Here is a 15,848-nt window from a genome sequence, read left to right as displayed (position 1 = left end):
CTCTCTTCCATTTTTATCAAACTGGTCATTGTCCCTATTGCACTTCTCAAAAAATGTGTATATGTATTTTTACCTTTTTTTTTTTTTTTTTTTTTTTTTTTTTTTTTTTTTTTTTGTTAGTTCTTTTCTCTACACATGTATGCTGTAGCTTAACACATCCTAAGGACATCATCAGAGTAAAGCCTGGCTGATATGATTTGGGATTCACTTACCAGTGATAGTTGGCGTGACTGGCATCTGCTGCTCCTACAAGGAGCCTCAGATTTTTACTGTTAGTCATCATATCTTGCAGCTTCTGATACTTTCCTCGACTTCTTTGCCACTCTTCTACTTGTGCATCTGACTATTTCTGGCTGCATGAACTGCTTTCCATGAATGTCTCAAGTGGCCCCAACGGTTCTCTCGTTTAGTCAGGAAAACATGCCTACTCCATGAGCCTGTCTTCCAAAGTGGCAGTAATTCCTCCTGGGTTTGTCTCACTGCATGCCTGACTGGCTTCTCAAACCCAGGTGTCTAGGCAGCCCACACTTGTACTAAACCATCTTGTATTCCAGCTCCAGTCTATGTGGTACCTGGGCCAACTCTGCTAACAAAATCCTGCTTGTGATAGACAGAACACCTGTTTCTTTATGCATCAACTCACCCAGTTTCCAACTCTCACTGCCCTCTAAAAACAGCATGTAGAACAAGGGCAAATAATTTATACATACAGATACCATGTCCATTACAAATCTTATCACTCATTAACTTCTATAATCTATTAAAAAAAACCCTCTAAAGCACAACCCAAAAGCTGACTTTAGCCCTAACTCAAATAAACCCTAACAATGATCCTAAATCTAAGATGTAAGGCACTAAATCCTAATCCTAAATTTAACCCCTAAAACAAACTCTAAAACTTAATGCTAACACCTAATTCTAACACCTAAACCAAATCACCACTCCCTAACTTTAAAACTTAATATTAAACATAAGCCCCTAAATTTAATGCTGTAACCCCAACATTTACCATCTGACTTTAAACCCAAAACAGAAATCTAATCATAAAGACATTAACTATAAACCCTAATCCCAAAACCCAGGCAAAATCCCCAGCCCTAAACTCTAAGCATTAAGCTAACCCCAGCTCCTAAACCTAAACTCCAAGGCCTAAACCTAACCCCTAAATCTAAACCCCAAACCACGTAACAGAACCCAACCCTAACCCCAACTTAATCTAACCACAATCACCTAACCCTATCTGATGGCTTTTGGCATTCCCACAAGGGGCCCTGCTTCCCTCCAGAGTGCTCTGGGGCTTTTGCTGAGTTTTGCTTTGCCCTGCAAAGCATTCCCTCAAGGGGCTCTGCTACCTTTCAGAGTGTCCCAGGGTTTTTGCCAGGCTTTGCAAGGCCCATATAGAGCCCTGCTTCCCTGTGGAACACCACAAGGCTTTTGCTGGGCTTAGTGATGCCCAGGCAGGGCTCTGCTGCCTTCCAGAGTGTCTGACAGCTTCTTCTGGGCTTTGCTGGTGCCCACAAGTGCATGTGAAGGGGAGGGTCACCAACAGCTCTACGTCCTGGCCACTTCCTTGTGAGAGCAGTGCCCAGTGTCAGTTTTGCAGTGGGGCCTGACTAGGGCAAGGGTGTAGGTGAGTAGGAGCCTTCAGACTGAAGCCAACAGGAATCTTTCCAATGATTTTAAAAGAGTGTTGGATAGGATCCTACAGAAAACTGCCATGACTCTGAGTTGACCATTCTGTTATGACTACTGCCTGTCACTTGCAGCCCTGCAGATACCTGCACACTAGCTGCTGCTGGAATTCACCAGGTGCTGTTCCTACATGTCTGTCTTGGAATAACTGCTTTTGCTCACATTCAGAACAACCTCCAGCCTTTCTGTAGCCTTTCTGTGGTTCACACGCCTCAAATCCTAAACCACAAACAGTCTGGGCTCCTCTGAATTAATGTGCTACAGTAGGTGAAAATCTCCTATTCCTCTCTTCTCTGCTTAATGACTCCTTTGCATCCTCCTTTACTTCTGCTCACACTGGTAAGTGACAAACTTCCTTCAAAAGGAATTTTTTCCTTTTTAGAGAATCCTTTTAACACTTGCCTTGTACCCTGGCTGCTAATACTCACACATTGTGCCACAATCTCGCCAGCCTTTCCTCTTTGTTGTAAACAAATGCATGTATAAATTCTCAGTCACAGAGACAATATTTCCAAGAAAGCACTAAATTAGTGTGAGTTCTTTTCTCAGCTCTGAAATCAGCTCCAGGGCAGAAGACATGCTCTTCACCTTCCTTCTGTCCATGTCAGTTGAACACACAGATCCATTCAGTAGAAGTCTCTTTTGTCCAGACATGGAGGAATCTGTTGCCAAGTTATCTTGGAACCTCCCCATCAAGCTTTGCTGCAGGCAGAGCTTTCAGAAAAAAAACATTTATACAACTAAATGAGAACTGCAGGTCATGATGCCATGGCAGACATCTCACTTCAACCCATTCACTAAATCACAGTCTAATCCTACAGGGTCAGTACCTGCTTTCCTCACCAACACAGCTCCTGCTGGGTTTTCATCTCCCCATGTTACTTGGCATAAAATGACACACTGTTACTGCACTTGACAGTGTATTCTGAATTCTAGCCCAAAGACATTTTTCTTTCTCCAAATCATTTTTGTGTCATTACATCTGAAGCACAGCTTCCATTGTGAAAGAAAGAAGTCTTGGCTTTAAAATGTGATGGTAAAATAGGACTTACAACATCTCAAAGAAGCCAACTCAACTCCCATCTACAAATATGGTAATTTTTAAGTCTTCCAATACTGGGGATAACAGTAAATAATTTTGAGTGGGCTGGCAAGGCTGAAGACTGTCTTAATTGTAGTTTCTCTTGGAAAAGTTTATTATACAGATACACTTCCCTACTCCAAATTCCAGTCATCTCTATTGCTTTGGGGGATAGAGGGAACAAAGGAATAATCTAAAGGTCTTTTTCACTGAAGATCAAAAAATGCTACCACTTTAATACAGAAAGCAGTTCAGTACAAACTGCCAGCTCAGAGCAGGACATAGGCACATCCTGTATGTGTCCAACACTGGCTTCCTCATAATGAGGCCTGTCCCTTCAATATAAAAAATGGAATGTTATTATTTTAGGGATAATCTCTTTGAACCACCTTGGTGGTCAGTTTCTATCAGAGCTGCTTTTTAATAGAGTGGGCACGGCAGTTGTGGAACTTTGCAGGGAAACACCTGCCATGGCAAATCTCTGGAACCAGTGTGCAATACACCCAGGGGTGAGCAAAAGGACTTCTGTTCTTCCTGAGAACATGCACTTTGCCAAAGCCATAATCAGGACCGCTTCCACGAGCTGGGGTCACTTGTTTTTGAACAGAATGGGAGCTGCAGCCATCCATACTCCCAGAGGCTTGCTCCTTCTTTCACTATCAGCAGGTGAGCTATGGCATTGAAGACCACTGAGCCACATACCTGTGTTTGCATTCAATCCTCCTTTCAAGAGACTCCACTGGCACATGCCAGGTTACACCTGAAGAGTTACAGAAATAACTAAATTATAGCAGAAAGATCATAAAAACAAGGGCAGGGATGGAGAGCAGGTTTATTACGTCTCAGGAAAATAAGGCAACCCTCTCCCTTTATTTTTTTGCTAGTAAATTGAGCATCAGAACCAAAGCCATGAATCATGCATCTGCAAATACCCCCAGTGCCTGAGAATACTGTCAGACTCCTCACTTGCTGTGTGCTGGCACTGGGACATACAAACGTGTCCTGCAAATGCTGCCCTGTTAAAAAGTTCCCCAGCACCAGCAGGTTATGCCAATCTGCTAGAGCAGGATACAGCAAACAACTTTTTCTGCTGCGTGGGAAGGAACCACTTCTTCTAAGTCTAATGCTGTGGCTTGTGTCACCTGGCAAGGACAAACAGACAATGAGTTACAAAGTAAGTATAATGTAACTCCATCAGTCCAGAGATAGAGCCTTAAGTGGCTCCTTTCCTGACAAGATGGACACTGCACAGAAAAATTGTTGCCAGTGGAATTAGCCTGAAAAAGAGACTTTAAGAAGTATTTGGTGCCTAGAAGTTCAAGGCAGGAAAAAATAAGGAAAGCCATCTTTTGGCCAAGGAGCGGTACAAATTCAGTTAATTCTTCTGTAGACACTTTTCTCTTGTGCACAAGGGGCATAGGAGTAGAATGCATCTGCAAGTTATTATGTGCTGCACGCAGTATAAAGCTGTCAGGGGAAGACCTCAAATGTTAGTATTTTTCCTCTCCAATGGTTTTTAAGAGTTGAAAAGTTTTGGGGAACAGATGTTTTTGTAGCGTCTGTATTTTCTCACTCTTGTTTTTCATAGTGTGCATTGCCTGAGCTTGCATGGCACTCAGCAATGTAATCCTCAGGCTGCCAAAAGAGGGTTGGGGTGCACAAATGACCCTGCCTAGTATTTGCAATGCTTTGGCCCCATTTATTTTAAAGATGGTTCTTAGAAAAATATCATCTCTCCCTCAGTAACCTTTCCTGCTCTTTCGCAACAATTAATAGTCCAACAGTGGATCAGTTTGACCTTCCTTTCTTGGAAATCATTCAACCTGTACAGCAAAGTTTGTTTTGCATAAAACAGTTCCAGCCATATGCACCCATTTGTACACCCCTTGTGCTTGTGTTGCTAACAAAGTTTCTATTTGGTGTTGCTAATAAAGATTTATATTTGGCATGGACAGACAGCACTGAGTTGTTCTGTTATGAGCGTAGGCCATCCTGTTTCCCTGCCAGGCCCTATCTGCCAGAAGCAATGGTGATGACTCCTGTTGACATGGGTGGCTGCACATCTCAATGTCACAAGAGTTGACAATTTGTTGAGGTTACAGCCTAGGTCTGACAAGCTTCAAGATAAACTCCTTGCTTTAGCCCACAAGTGGTATCAGCTGGTATCAGCTCTCCACCGCTCACAGACTCAAGCCTTGCTGCTCTCAAGACCACTGTTAATAAGCTCTATTATTACTTGAAAGGTCTTGCCTGAAGTGTCCAGTTTCACATGAGCACTCAGTATGACAAGGGAACATTTAAAAATGCTTCTCAGCAAGGCCATTAAAATTGAGAGAAACTTCTACTGCAGTTAGAGAGTCAGAAGATACAGTGGCCTGAGAAGCAAGCTAGCAGGTACAGAGCAGGTCACACCATTTCACTGCTCCATGCTCCAACTTCCACTGCTACCAAATGCAGAGGACAGCACTGTCCTCTGAAAAGCTTATGTAAATCTGCAGAGGGAAACTGCAAAGAACTGCTAAGGCTTATTATGTAAAGATCCTGCCCTTCTACCACACAGAGTTGCTTCAACAACAGTCACTTTGACCCAAGGGCAAGACACTCCTTTTCTCTATACAAAGCATTTTCTCCCAGTTACGGCTGCCCTTGGATATTTTGCAGAGTAAAGCACAGCAGGTTTTCAACTGCCTGCAGGACCTTTGAATGCTGCCACTTGCTCCAGATCACTGAATTGTATTTGCTGTGACTCAGGCTGTTGTAAGGGCAAAAGGACAGCTCCATCCATCACACAAGTCCAATAAAACATCAAACAAGTGAGAGGGGACAATTGATGTAAGCCAGCAGGTAAGCCTGCTGCCCCTTTCCTAACAAGCTGAGTTAGGCAAGGGACAAGCTAAGAGAGGGAAAAGCACAACAACAACAGCACGTGGAAAGCCTCATGCCTGGGCTTTTGCAAATGAGCTCCCCTTTACCAGACTCCTCGTACCAGCCAGTGGAACATCACTTCCAGGCCACCTCTTTCAGTTGTGCAGGACTCAAATCATGACACTGCCCACAAGAACAGGCAAGAGTGACATTTCCACTGCTTATTGTGGGATGGCCAAGCTCTCATAGCACCACAGATCAATCAGACTTGCCTTACTGACCACTTTACAGCTGCTTTGTTAAGTCACAGCCTCCTCTAGGATCACCCTGCCCAAGAAGATGGAGACAAGCAATGACTCTTAACCAGAGCTGGGTTTGCTGGGGCTGCTCTCTCTCCACACCTTATTAGTGCAAGTTGTGCACATCTCCAGCTATTCAGAACAGGTGATTTGTGAGAAACTGCTTGGCAGAAGAGCAGCAGCAAAGCAAAGACAAACAATGCATGGCTCTACTTTAAATACACCTAAGAGGGAGAGAAGGCCCATGCCTGCACCCTAACTCAGTTCCTCCATCTCCAATTCCTGCACTGGATCCTGCTAAGAACTCAGAAGCATTCACTGAAGTACTTGTAAGAACAGGTCAAAATGGAGGCTTGGCTCAGCTGTTCTCTCCATCTATGACCTCACTGCTCCTTCACAGTGACCAGTGGAGCACTTTAGTAAGTGAGACTTCTGGCAACAGAAGGCCTGTGTGCAGGATCCTTGGCCCTTTCTGTTCTTGTAGCTGCCTCAGCAAGAGGCAAACCAACCTACCACATACAGATAAGTCTACAGTCAAGAACACCTCTTCGCAGCCTGTAGACCCCTTCCTGCTTGGAAGTTTTGACAAGGTAGGGAAAGAATAGTCATATTCATCAGATGCCCAACTCCAGCTGCAGAAGAGCTTGTGCTGGCATTAAAGATGTCAGCCTTCTTGTTATAGGGGATCCTGGATGCCACTGCAGTGGGCAGAAGAATCTGTTCCGGCAGAATCCTCTGAGGGGCTGCTGAGATGGTATTTCTCAGGATAATAGAGTGTTTTGTGAATCAGGTTTTTGACAGCAGAAACATCGCTTCTGTCTACGGAAAAGAGAGAAAACCAGCTGTTAGCATTCTAATCAGGCAATGGGAAAGCCTCATCCAGAAATACTCTAGTTCTCAGCATATCATCTGCCAGCAGCCCTTCCTCTCTTTCTGTACATCCTCCACTCTGTACATCACTTTCTGCACTCACCTATATCCAGCTGCTCCAGGAGACTTGCAAACTCTGGGTCACCATCCAGGATTTTCAACAGGTTGGTGGACTCCATTCTCTCCAGCTGCACATCCCAGTAGATGTAGATCTTCTGGCTGAAGCTGACATAAACAAGGCAGGGACTGTTGCTCCCTTCTTTGCACGCATAGAGGCCTGCAGAAAGCAGAAGTGTGGAGATCTGACCACTTCCAAAAGGAAAGAAAGCAAGTAATTGACATTTCATGATGAGGTACCAAAGCTGTTGGCAGAAAACAGCAAGCACCTGGCCAGAGATATGGGCCTGGGTATACAAAGTCCCTTTGAGACAATCCAAGAAGCTGCTCTGAACCACATGAAGCTGCATTTGCAAACTGCTTCTTGCAGGTCTGAGAGAAGGGACTGGGTCAAAACTCAGGCTGGTCCCACTTAATCTCCACTTAAGAACAGCTTAGAAGTCTGTAAATTAAAAAAGCAGTGTGGAGGACATGAGACCACTGTACTACCCCAAAAAGGACAAGAAAAAAAACCCAAGCCACTATAGGCAAGCCTCAGCATTATCTTCTGTCACCCTTACTTTTCCCAGAGGCCACCAGAGGAAAGACTAGCTGGGCCTTCTGCAGTATGCACACAGGGAAATTATTCCCCACTGCAGGCAGACAAAGGATTCTGGGTCTCCTAGATGGGAGTAGTAGCTTTGAGGGGAAAATGCTGTGAGGGCTGGCTTTGCAGTCAGCCTTCCTACCTGCACAGAAGGCACTGACATTCTCATCTGCTTGGAATCTGGCCACAGTCCGATTGTGGTCAACGATGTACGTCTGACCATCCCACGCACAGGCAATCACCTCCTCGTGCCCATTGCCCTGCAGCAACCAGAGGACTGCATGTTACTCCCAGGGACAGCCAACAATCTTTCTTGCTGCCTCAGAGACACAACACTAATGTCTAGATGTCACTTCTGGACATCTCATGCAGGTATTTTGCACTTGGAGCTCATCTCTCTTCTATATTGCAATCCTTATGTACTGTCAGAGCTTTTAGACAATCAGAGTATTAGCAGTAAGCAAAACCACTCAGCTTTGCAGTAAGATTGAAGAACTGCTGGGGGAAAAATGTTTAGGAATGGATAAATGGATGCTGGGTCTAACAGGCAGACACAGCTCAACCTCTTGCAGCTGGGCAGACTGACCTGAGTGCAGAATGTACTGCCACAGTCAGAACACTCTGTGTCATCCTGAGATAATCCCAGCCTTTTCCAGCTGAGCCATACTCCTTTTGCCCTTCGTAAGTTCATATACACAAAGCCATGCTGAGTTTTTGTCTTCATCTCTCCCAGCCTTACTCAGATACTCACTGTAACGTCCAGCTTTTCCAGAGCAAAGAGCTGGTGATCAACCTGAACAGACCACAGCAGCTTGTCTGCTCCCTCCATCAGTTTCAGTGTTCCTGAAGAAAGAAAAAAACAACTGTCTTGAAAATAATAAGAGAGAGCAAGATATTTGCCAGTGCCAGGCCCTACTCCTTCAACACTCAGGGTTGCTAAGAGTTAGGTGCTAATAGCACAGGCTACTTGTCTTGGCTGCTAAATCCATACAGGACACTTGACCCCAGCTACCACGCTCCTATGGTCCAGATATACTGCTGCACTACTGGAGCACTGGCCATGAGAGAGTACAACATAAACAAGCTTCTATCACAGTGCCCTCCGTGCCTTCATATAAAGTATGTCAGTAGAAGAAGTGTTTGAATCAAATTCTCTTGCCTGACCCTTGAAGGGTTTCTGAAGCCCAGCTTCCCTTTCTTTTAAAAGCCAAAAGCACTGAGCCCCTGGTTCCCTGCTTTGAATTTGTGACAGGCCTTGGCTGCCCCACAGGTCTTCTTCTAGGACAGTGGCAGGACTTACCATCCAGAGTACAGAGGGCAAAGAGACCTGAGCCACTGTTCTCACTGGAGCCTGTAAGTGCAAAAGAAAATTATTGGAGTTGATGCCATTTTGTAAACATCGTCCCCTCCCTCTCCTGAAAACAATAAAAAAGATCCAAACCAAGCTCATCCATGCTGCCTCCTTTCCTTGCCCAGTTGTGTGCAGGACAGCACTGACAAATGTCACTAATTAAATCTGAAGAGGAGAGTCCCCTGACCTCTGGGCTGCTTCAGCCCCTCAGTAAACTCTCTACCTAGCTACTAAAAAAAGAAAAGACATGCAAGGTCAAGTTTTAAAAATACGGCACTCTCAGAGAGGCGACTGGAGCTGTATTCAACTAAAGCTGCATTTAATCCTTTCAGTGACAATGTAGGAGAGGCACTGGCCCTGTGAGGAGGAACCCAGGAAAGTCCAAGGCAAGCCAGCAGAGCTGAAAGCAAGCAGGCAGTTTCCCCAGAATAGGTTAACAAGGTGAGCCTACCTCCAGTGCCCATAGACAACTTCAAGCTACAGCCCCCTGCACACCCCATTTCTGCAGACCAGCCTAAAGCAAAGCCAGCTGATTGGGTGCTTAACTGCCCCTAGTGACATGCACCCAGACAGGCTCTGATCCAAGAGATCTGCTGTGTCCCCCTTGGAAACTGGTCAGCATGGCACTCTTCAGCTGTTTCTTTATTGACAGTCCAACATCAATGGGCGTTTTTACAGCCTGCTCTCCATCCCTTATTCTGTGTGCCTTCATTTTTCACAGACATCTCTCAATAGATGCAAGGCTTCATATGCAGTGAAATAATTGATTTCATGCTCTGTTGACCATGTTGCTCACAGCAGCATCAAAGATGCTGAAAACATGACAAGCTGAGGAACTGGGCAGGAAAGGTCCTCTGAGGAATGGGAAGAGAGTGGGGTTTAGTGGATTGCTCTAGTCCACAAGCTGTAATTACAGTGGACAGGCTGAATCATTCTTGGACAGCACTGCAGGAGGCAATACTTGGGCAGAGCAGATACAAGAGAAATTGATCTCTGCTGGGAGTTTTCTGCCTTCTATTATGCCCACACACTCCAAGGGGGAGTGAAATCTTATCCTCCATAGGTACCAAAGGAGGGTTCAGCAGGTGCACCAGGCACAGGTCAGAGCACAAGCAGTTACAGGAGGGAAGTGGCAGTGTGCAAGAAAAGTCTGGACACAAGAGTGGTGTGTCAGAGCTGAGAGAAGCTGGCAGCTGGGCAGATTTTAGATATAAGACCTGAACACAACACAGTGGAAGAAGACAAAGGACAATGCTACAGATAAAATATAGAAGCAGCTTTGGAAAGGTGGGGGCTGCACAGGAGGAGGAGGAGGAGCAGCAGAGCCACCAGGAATTAAGATTCAAATGCTGAAAAGTAAGAAAGAAGATGAGGCTGTGGGACAGAAGAAATGCATCTAGGAAATATGAAGGAGGTGTAAGCTGCAGCCATGCAGAAGCAAGGATCAAGGACATCTATAGGAGCATGGCATGGCAGCCATTCAAACTGACTAAATGCAGGTCAGCAGAGGCTGCAGAAAACCTCTTGTGCTGAGTGAAGGATAAGGGCTACCTAGGGAAGGACAAAGGCTATAAAAAGCTCACATGCAAATATCCAACTATCTCTGGGAGCTGGCTAAGAGAAGCTGAGATCCCTGTATTCCTGCAGCTGCCTCTCACAGTTATTGCTCTACCACAGGAAATCTATTTCATTCTGGACTGATGTACTGAAAAAACACCAGGGGCAACTGCTGGGCTGGAGACCCCAAGCTGCTGACCTCTCACCTCGGGCAATGCTTCCAATCAGATGAGTGGAGACGTTCTTGTTGTGAATCCGTCCAGACGTTTGGTGTAGAATCACATCTCGAACAGGAGCCTCACTAGGGAAAAGGGAAAGACAACACTGAAAAGTTAGAGAACCATGCCTGTCTCAGAACAATTTCAGGAGCAGCATATTCCAAAGCTCTGCAAATCCAGACACTGACAGAGTTTGTGAACAGATTGAGCCCTTTAATGGCAAAGGAAGAAAACACATGCCACCTCAGGTATTAAAGAAACACACTGATTTTTAAAAACACAAACCCAGAATGATTTGCTGCATAAAAAAAAAAAAAGAAAAAAAAAACTTAAAGAGTAAGGCCTGTAATTCAACGAAGGAATAAAAAGACAATTTTTATCATTACTGTTACATAAGCCTGGCTGCTTTTCTCTCACAAAATACCTGCCCAGACTGAACAGGTTGGTGAGAGACCACATCTGGGCCTGGCTTTTGACTAACAGAATTACCATTCCACTGAGTTCCCCAAGACATCAAGGAGACCTGCCTAGGGTTCCTCCTGCTGCAGTTTCTTGTGCCTGCCTTGAAGTCTCACAGAACACCACAGAAGCACCCAAATTCCCCACCAGGGTCCTTCCAGCACCAAGACAAGTAACAAACACGTCACTCCTCATCCTGGTCGCTGTGGTTGAGACTTACAGCACTGGCTGCCAGGAGTTTCATTAGGAAAACTTCTAATTGCCTCACCTGCAGAAAAGTGAATGAGCCTAGTTTTATCCTAGGCCTCAGGTGTATTTGGTTTATCCCATCTCTCAGCTATTACCCTGCAATCTGATGACCTTTCTCTAGTAATCTAGGTCACTCAGTTCCCTACCTTAGCTCCCAGTAGTGAGGAACTCTCAAGGAGCTGTTTTTGCCACTCTCCTTGCCCAATACAAGAAGAGAGTCAGATACAAGGAAAGCAGCAGTATGCATCTTTGTGACAGAAACATGAAGAGTGTTCATGGAAGATTGGGTGCAGGCAGGCTTAAGTGATGAGGTGCCAGCAGCACAGCAGGTCACTGAAGCAAGGACAGTGACAGCACCCACTGATACAAAACAGCGATGTGGTGGCAGCCCCTCATAACAGGCATCCACAGTGGCATGTGCTCATGTGCCCCTACAGGAATGCTTGGGGCACATCCATCCCTTCCTGCTGTAACACCCCTCACCTCTTTGGGGTAGATCCATCCCTTCCTGCTGTAACACCCCTCACCTGCTCGGGGCAGATCCGTCCCTTCCCGCGGCTGCGTCCCGCTGCTCCGTGTCCCAGGTGCACAGCAGGATGGCATAGCCACAGCCTGGCTGGGACACCATCAGCTCTGGTGAGCCATCGGGGCCTGGGTTCACAGACAGGCTGTCCACCTACAGAGGCAGAGGAAAAACATGGATAGAGCCAAGAGCTCTAGAAGGTTTACAGTGCCCCCTCCGACTAAATTTGAATATGGCAAATCTGATAGAGCTGAGCAGCAGCTGCACAAATTCAGCTGGAAGCAAAACGTCCAAGTTCAGTAAAAAAGGTTGGTTCCCTACCAAAAGCCCATTTAAAACAACACTATTACTTCCCACTAATGCTCTCCCTTTGGGCAAGAGCAACTGCTTCTCAGACTAACTAGCAGCTGTACAGAAAAATCACCAGGCAAATCTCCTCTCAAGCCATGGACATGACAATGGTTTTGTTCATAGGACTGAGATTCTGTGCTTCTTCTCTTGAAAAAGCCACCTCTTGAAGACTGTATGACAAATACTGCTCTGAACATCCTTTTTCCTTACCTGACCTTCTAGAAGCCATTTCTTCAACAGGATCAATTGCCCAGAGACATGGTCTGAACTCTCTGACGAGTCCTCCCAGCGGAAGGCACGAACCACCCTGTCAGTGTAACCCACCACCAACTCACACTTCCCATCTCCATCTGCAGGAAAAGAGAAAGACAGATGGACTCTCTCAAGCCCTAAGCGCCCAAACATGCAGAAACCACTCTGCTGGTTTCCACAGTTAGCATCCCTGAGGACTCCAACCATGTAATGAAAGTTTGCACTTCAGAAAAATTCCTGAAGTTCTTGTTCCTCCCTTCCGTGACTTGGCTATGGTTTGTTGGAGTGTCTGTTTCAGCAAGACAGTAACTTCCTTCTGCAAGTCCCCCTCACCTTCTCTCCCCACTGCCTCACACACAAACTGCTCCACCCTGCATTCCCACCCCAGCTCTGTGGCTCACCAATGTCATTGATGAGCATGACCTTGGTGTTGGCAGGAATGTGCTGCTTGAACACTGGCTTCTGCTCTTCCACCCCTGCCAACTCATGGTGGCCTGAAGCATCTGGGTGTTTTGAATTCAGAGAAGTCAGGTCAAAAAGATGAAACCAGCCTTCTGCACTCACTGCCACCACGAAATTCTGTGAGGGAAGAGAAAAACCTTTTGATTCTTCCTCTTTTACAAAGTGCAGAAGCAGTCCAACAGCAGGGCAAAGGAAGACACAAGGGTAGATTGATCAAGACCAACGACTGCTACAGAGGGAACAGAAGGATTTTGGACAGCACACAAACTTCTCTGCTGCTGGCAAAGTCCAAACTTCCTGTTCATCTTTGTCAGACTACAGTATCAAACTGGTATGTGTGCAATCCTCAAACAATGTCTGGCTTTCTCAATGCCCACGTCAGCTCTGCTCCCCACTAGAGGAAACACAGCTACAGTATTTCAGGCAGGGACCTTTGGACTCACTGGTCCTGGCTTAACCCCCAGAAACAGCAATCCAACAAAAGGAGTCATAGTAGACCCAGTGGAATTTGCTTGGGAGTCCAGACTATTCTGTGTCTCAGTCTTGTTTAGATGACCTTAAATGCACACAGCCAAGTGGCAGAAGGACCACAGGCCACAGCAGACACCAGCCCAAGAAAGGCAAAAGCCACTGAGCAAAAGGAGCAACCCTCAAACCACTAATGCCTTGGGGTGCTCCCACAAGGGCACATGGAAATCAGAAGTGCTCTCTGAAGACAGGATGGATTTCCTTGCTCTCTAAAACCTGCATAAGGCTCACAGAAAAATACTAGTTACATATAAACAGAGGAACAGTTTAAAAACAGTAGTGCTAAAACTCTTATCTGTGAGTAAAGGAAGATCCTGGAGACACAGCATGTGCAGTCTGTCCTCTTCCACACTCTGCACACGACATGACCCTAATCTTCTGACCACCTCCCACATGCCCTACAGACCAGCTGGGAAGAGTTTGGCTCCTCTCACCTTTCCTTTATTGCACACATCTCCCACACGGACACATGTGAGCTGCAAAAGAAAACGAGGCCGTCCATGAGAAAAGGCAACCCAACCCAGCAGCCTGGGATAAACCTCTGCCCTGCCCCTCCTCTCCCATAAACAATCTCTTGATTCTCCCATAAAGGATCTCTTCAGCTCCAGAAGGACAAGGAGAGCAGAGTCAAGGGATAAAATTACAACTGGCCAGAGCCCTGGGGTAAAATCCACAGTGCACAGAGCAGGGTAAAGGTGGGAGAGAAGCCCAGTTTCTCTGTTTGTTCATTAATTTTCTCATCACTTCCAGCCCATAGGGCTGTAGACAAAAGTGGAGTCTTGAATAGTTACATGAAAGACAACAGAATCAGTTCTGGCTGCCATTCCTCCCCAGCCTACATATTCCTAGGTAAAGGACAAGGATAGCTGGCTGCACATACACCAAAAGGCCCTACCATTTAGAAATTTTGTCAAGAACTGACCATTCCTTGGCAAGATCGCACAACCCAGGGCTTGCTGTCATCATTCTTGTAAACATAGAGCTTTCCATTGGTGTCTCCCACCACGAGTTCATTCAGCTGTACAAGAAAATTGGGTTAGTAGGAAGAAAGCCACAATTACATTAACAGCACTCCTTCAACAGCAAAAATTTCAGAATTCATATCTAAAAATCACTCAGTGGGAAGAAGCAGCAAAGAGACAATCTTGAATCAAAATGGAAGGTCTGGGAAAATATAAAAGTCCTAATTTTATTCTTGCAGGTAAAAGAGATGGAGAACAGCTCCTTAGAGCAACATCCTATTACCCACTGCTTCTCCACTCATGGTTTCAGTGTTGTGACACTGACTGTTTTAACACCCTGCCTGGATGTCAAAACAATCATCATTACTCCATCCTTCAACCTAGATTGACTTGAATCACCTAAGAAAGATGATGGTAATGAAAAAAATGAAATCATCCAGGAATAGAGTGCAAGAACATTTACAACAGATTTACATAGGATGTTCAATCTCACTGCTGAATGGGTAAAGGGATTTCAGAATGGTGTTTATTTCTTTAAAGATTTTTAAAAATCACCAACCACCCATGCTGATGAACCGACTCCCATCAGCCCATCTCCTGCATCGTGCCTCTGTGTATTTAAATGCTGTGCACTTCATAACACCCTGCACACTTTACCCTGAAAAACAACGTTTTATGGGGAAAATCCCTTTAATCACCTACTGCATTTCTAGCCGTGACACTTTCCAGGATAAGGCTAAAAAACCTTGACTTTTGAAGAGAAAAAAAAAAAATAATTGACATACAGCTGGTTAAGCCAACCTCTTCCTAGTTACAGACAAATTAAAACCGACCAATTCTAGGGCTGACAGCAACACTCCCAATGCACACATATCCATCCATCCATCCATCCATCCATCACAGGGGTCAAGAGACACCAAGACTTGGCTCTACCCTGTTTGTGATGTGCTGTGCCCAGCGAAGCACCACTACATCCCCACCACTGTGACAGGAAAGTGTGTACTAAGCAAAAGTTCAGCTCCTCTGTGGCTCTGCCCCGCCCAGGCCACACCGAGGGCGGGCAGTGACCCGCTGCGGCCCAGCACACACTCCCTCCGCAGGGGAACTCCTGGGGGCCTCTGACCAAAGCCCTGATCCCTCACACCGCTCAGGCCCCGTGTGCTGCCCGGAGCGGGAAGGCCCGCCAGCTCAGCTCCTCCGGGCCCTGAGGCCGCACCAGCCGCTCGCTGCTTCCCCTCAGCCCTCAGTCTGTGAGGCGGCCCCGGCCCGGCCCCGCCCGCCCCACGCCGGGCTCGGACCGTGTCGTTGTCGGCGTCCCCCAGGCAGATGGCGTGCGGGAAGAGGCTGCCGGCGAAGTCCAGCGCCACGCACTGCACGTAGCTGACGGAGCGCATCGCGGGCCGGGCGTGGCGAGAGCGCAGGCGCG

At 46.3% G+C, this 15,848-nt stretch overlaps 1 protein-coding gene across 1 annotated transcript; it reads right to left on the bottom strand.

The window, feature by feature from the left end:
- Nucleotides 1–66: 66 nt before the first annotated feature.
- On the bottom strand, nt 67–15,828 carry ITFG2 (integrin alpha FG-GAP repeat containing 2). Its single transcript, XM_083854931.1, has 12 exons — nt 15,721–15,828; nt 14,383–14,478; nt 13,895–13,936; nt 12,872–13,049; nt 12,429–12,568; nt 11,872–12,020; nt 10,625–10,719; nt 8,811–8,861; nt 8,262–8,353; nt 7,653–7,770; nt 6,911–7,084; nt 67–6,756 (listed from the first exon to the last, which is right to left on the bottom strand). Exons 1-12 carry the CDS (start codon nt 15,814–15,816, stop codon nt 6,614–6,616), a joined length of 1,374 nt encoding a protein of 457 aa, XP_083711057.1. The 5' UTR covers nt 15,817–15,828; the 3' UTR covers nt 67–6,613.
- Between the last annotated feature and the right edge of the window lie 20 nt (nt 15,829–15,848).

Source organism: Zosterops lateralis (assembly GCF_965231275.1).
Source record: "Zosterops lateralis genome assembly, chromosome: 2".
NCBI classification, from domain to species: Eukaryota; Metazoa; Chordata; class Aves; order Passeriformes; family Zosteropidae; genus Zosterops; species Zosterops lateralis.
This window is presented reverse-complemented; position numbering and strand designations above follow the sequence as displayed.

Coding starts and splice junctions, on each gene's coding strand:
- ITFG2 (XM_083854931.1), bottom strand. CDS start 15,816: ATGCGCTCCGTCAGCTACGTGCAGTGCGTGGCGCTGGACTTCGCCGGC. Junction 10,720..11,871: donor GACGGATCTGCCCCGAGCAG/GTGAGGGGTGTT, acceptor CCTTTTCCCTAG/TGAGGCTCCTGTTCGAGATG. Junction 7,085..7,652: donor TGTCAGTGCCTTCTGTGCAG/GTAGGAAGGCTG, acceptor TGCTTTCTGCAG/GCCTCTATGCGTGCAAAGAA.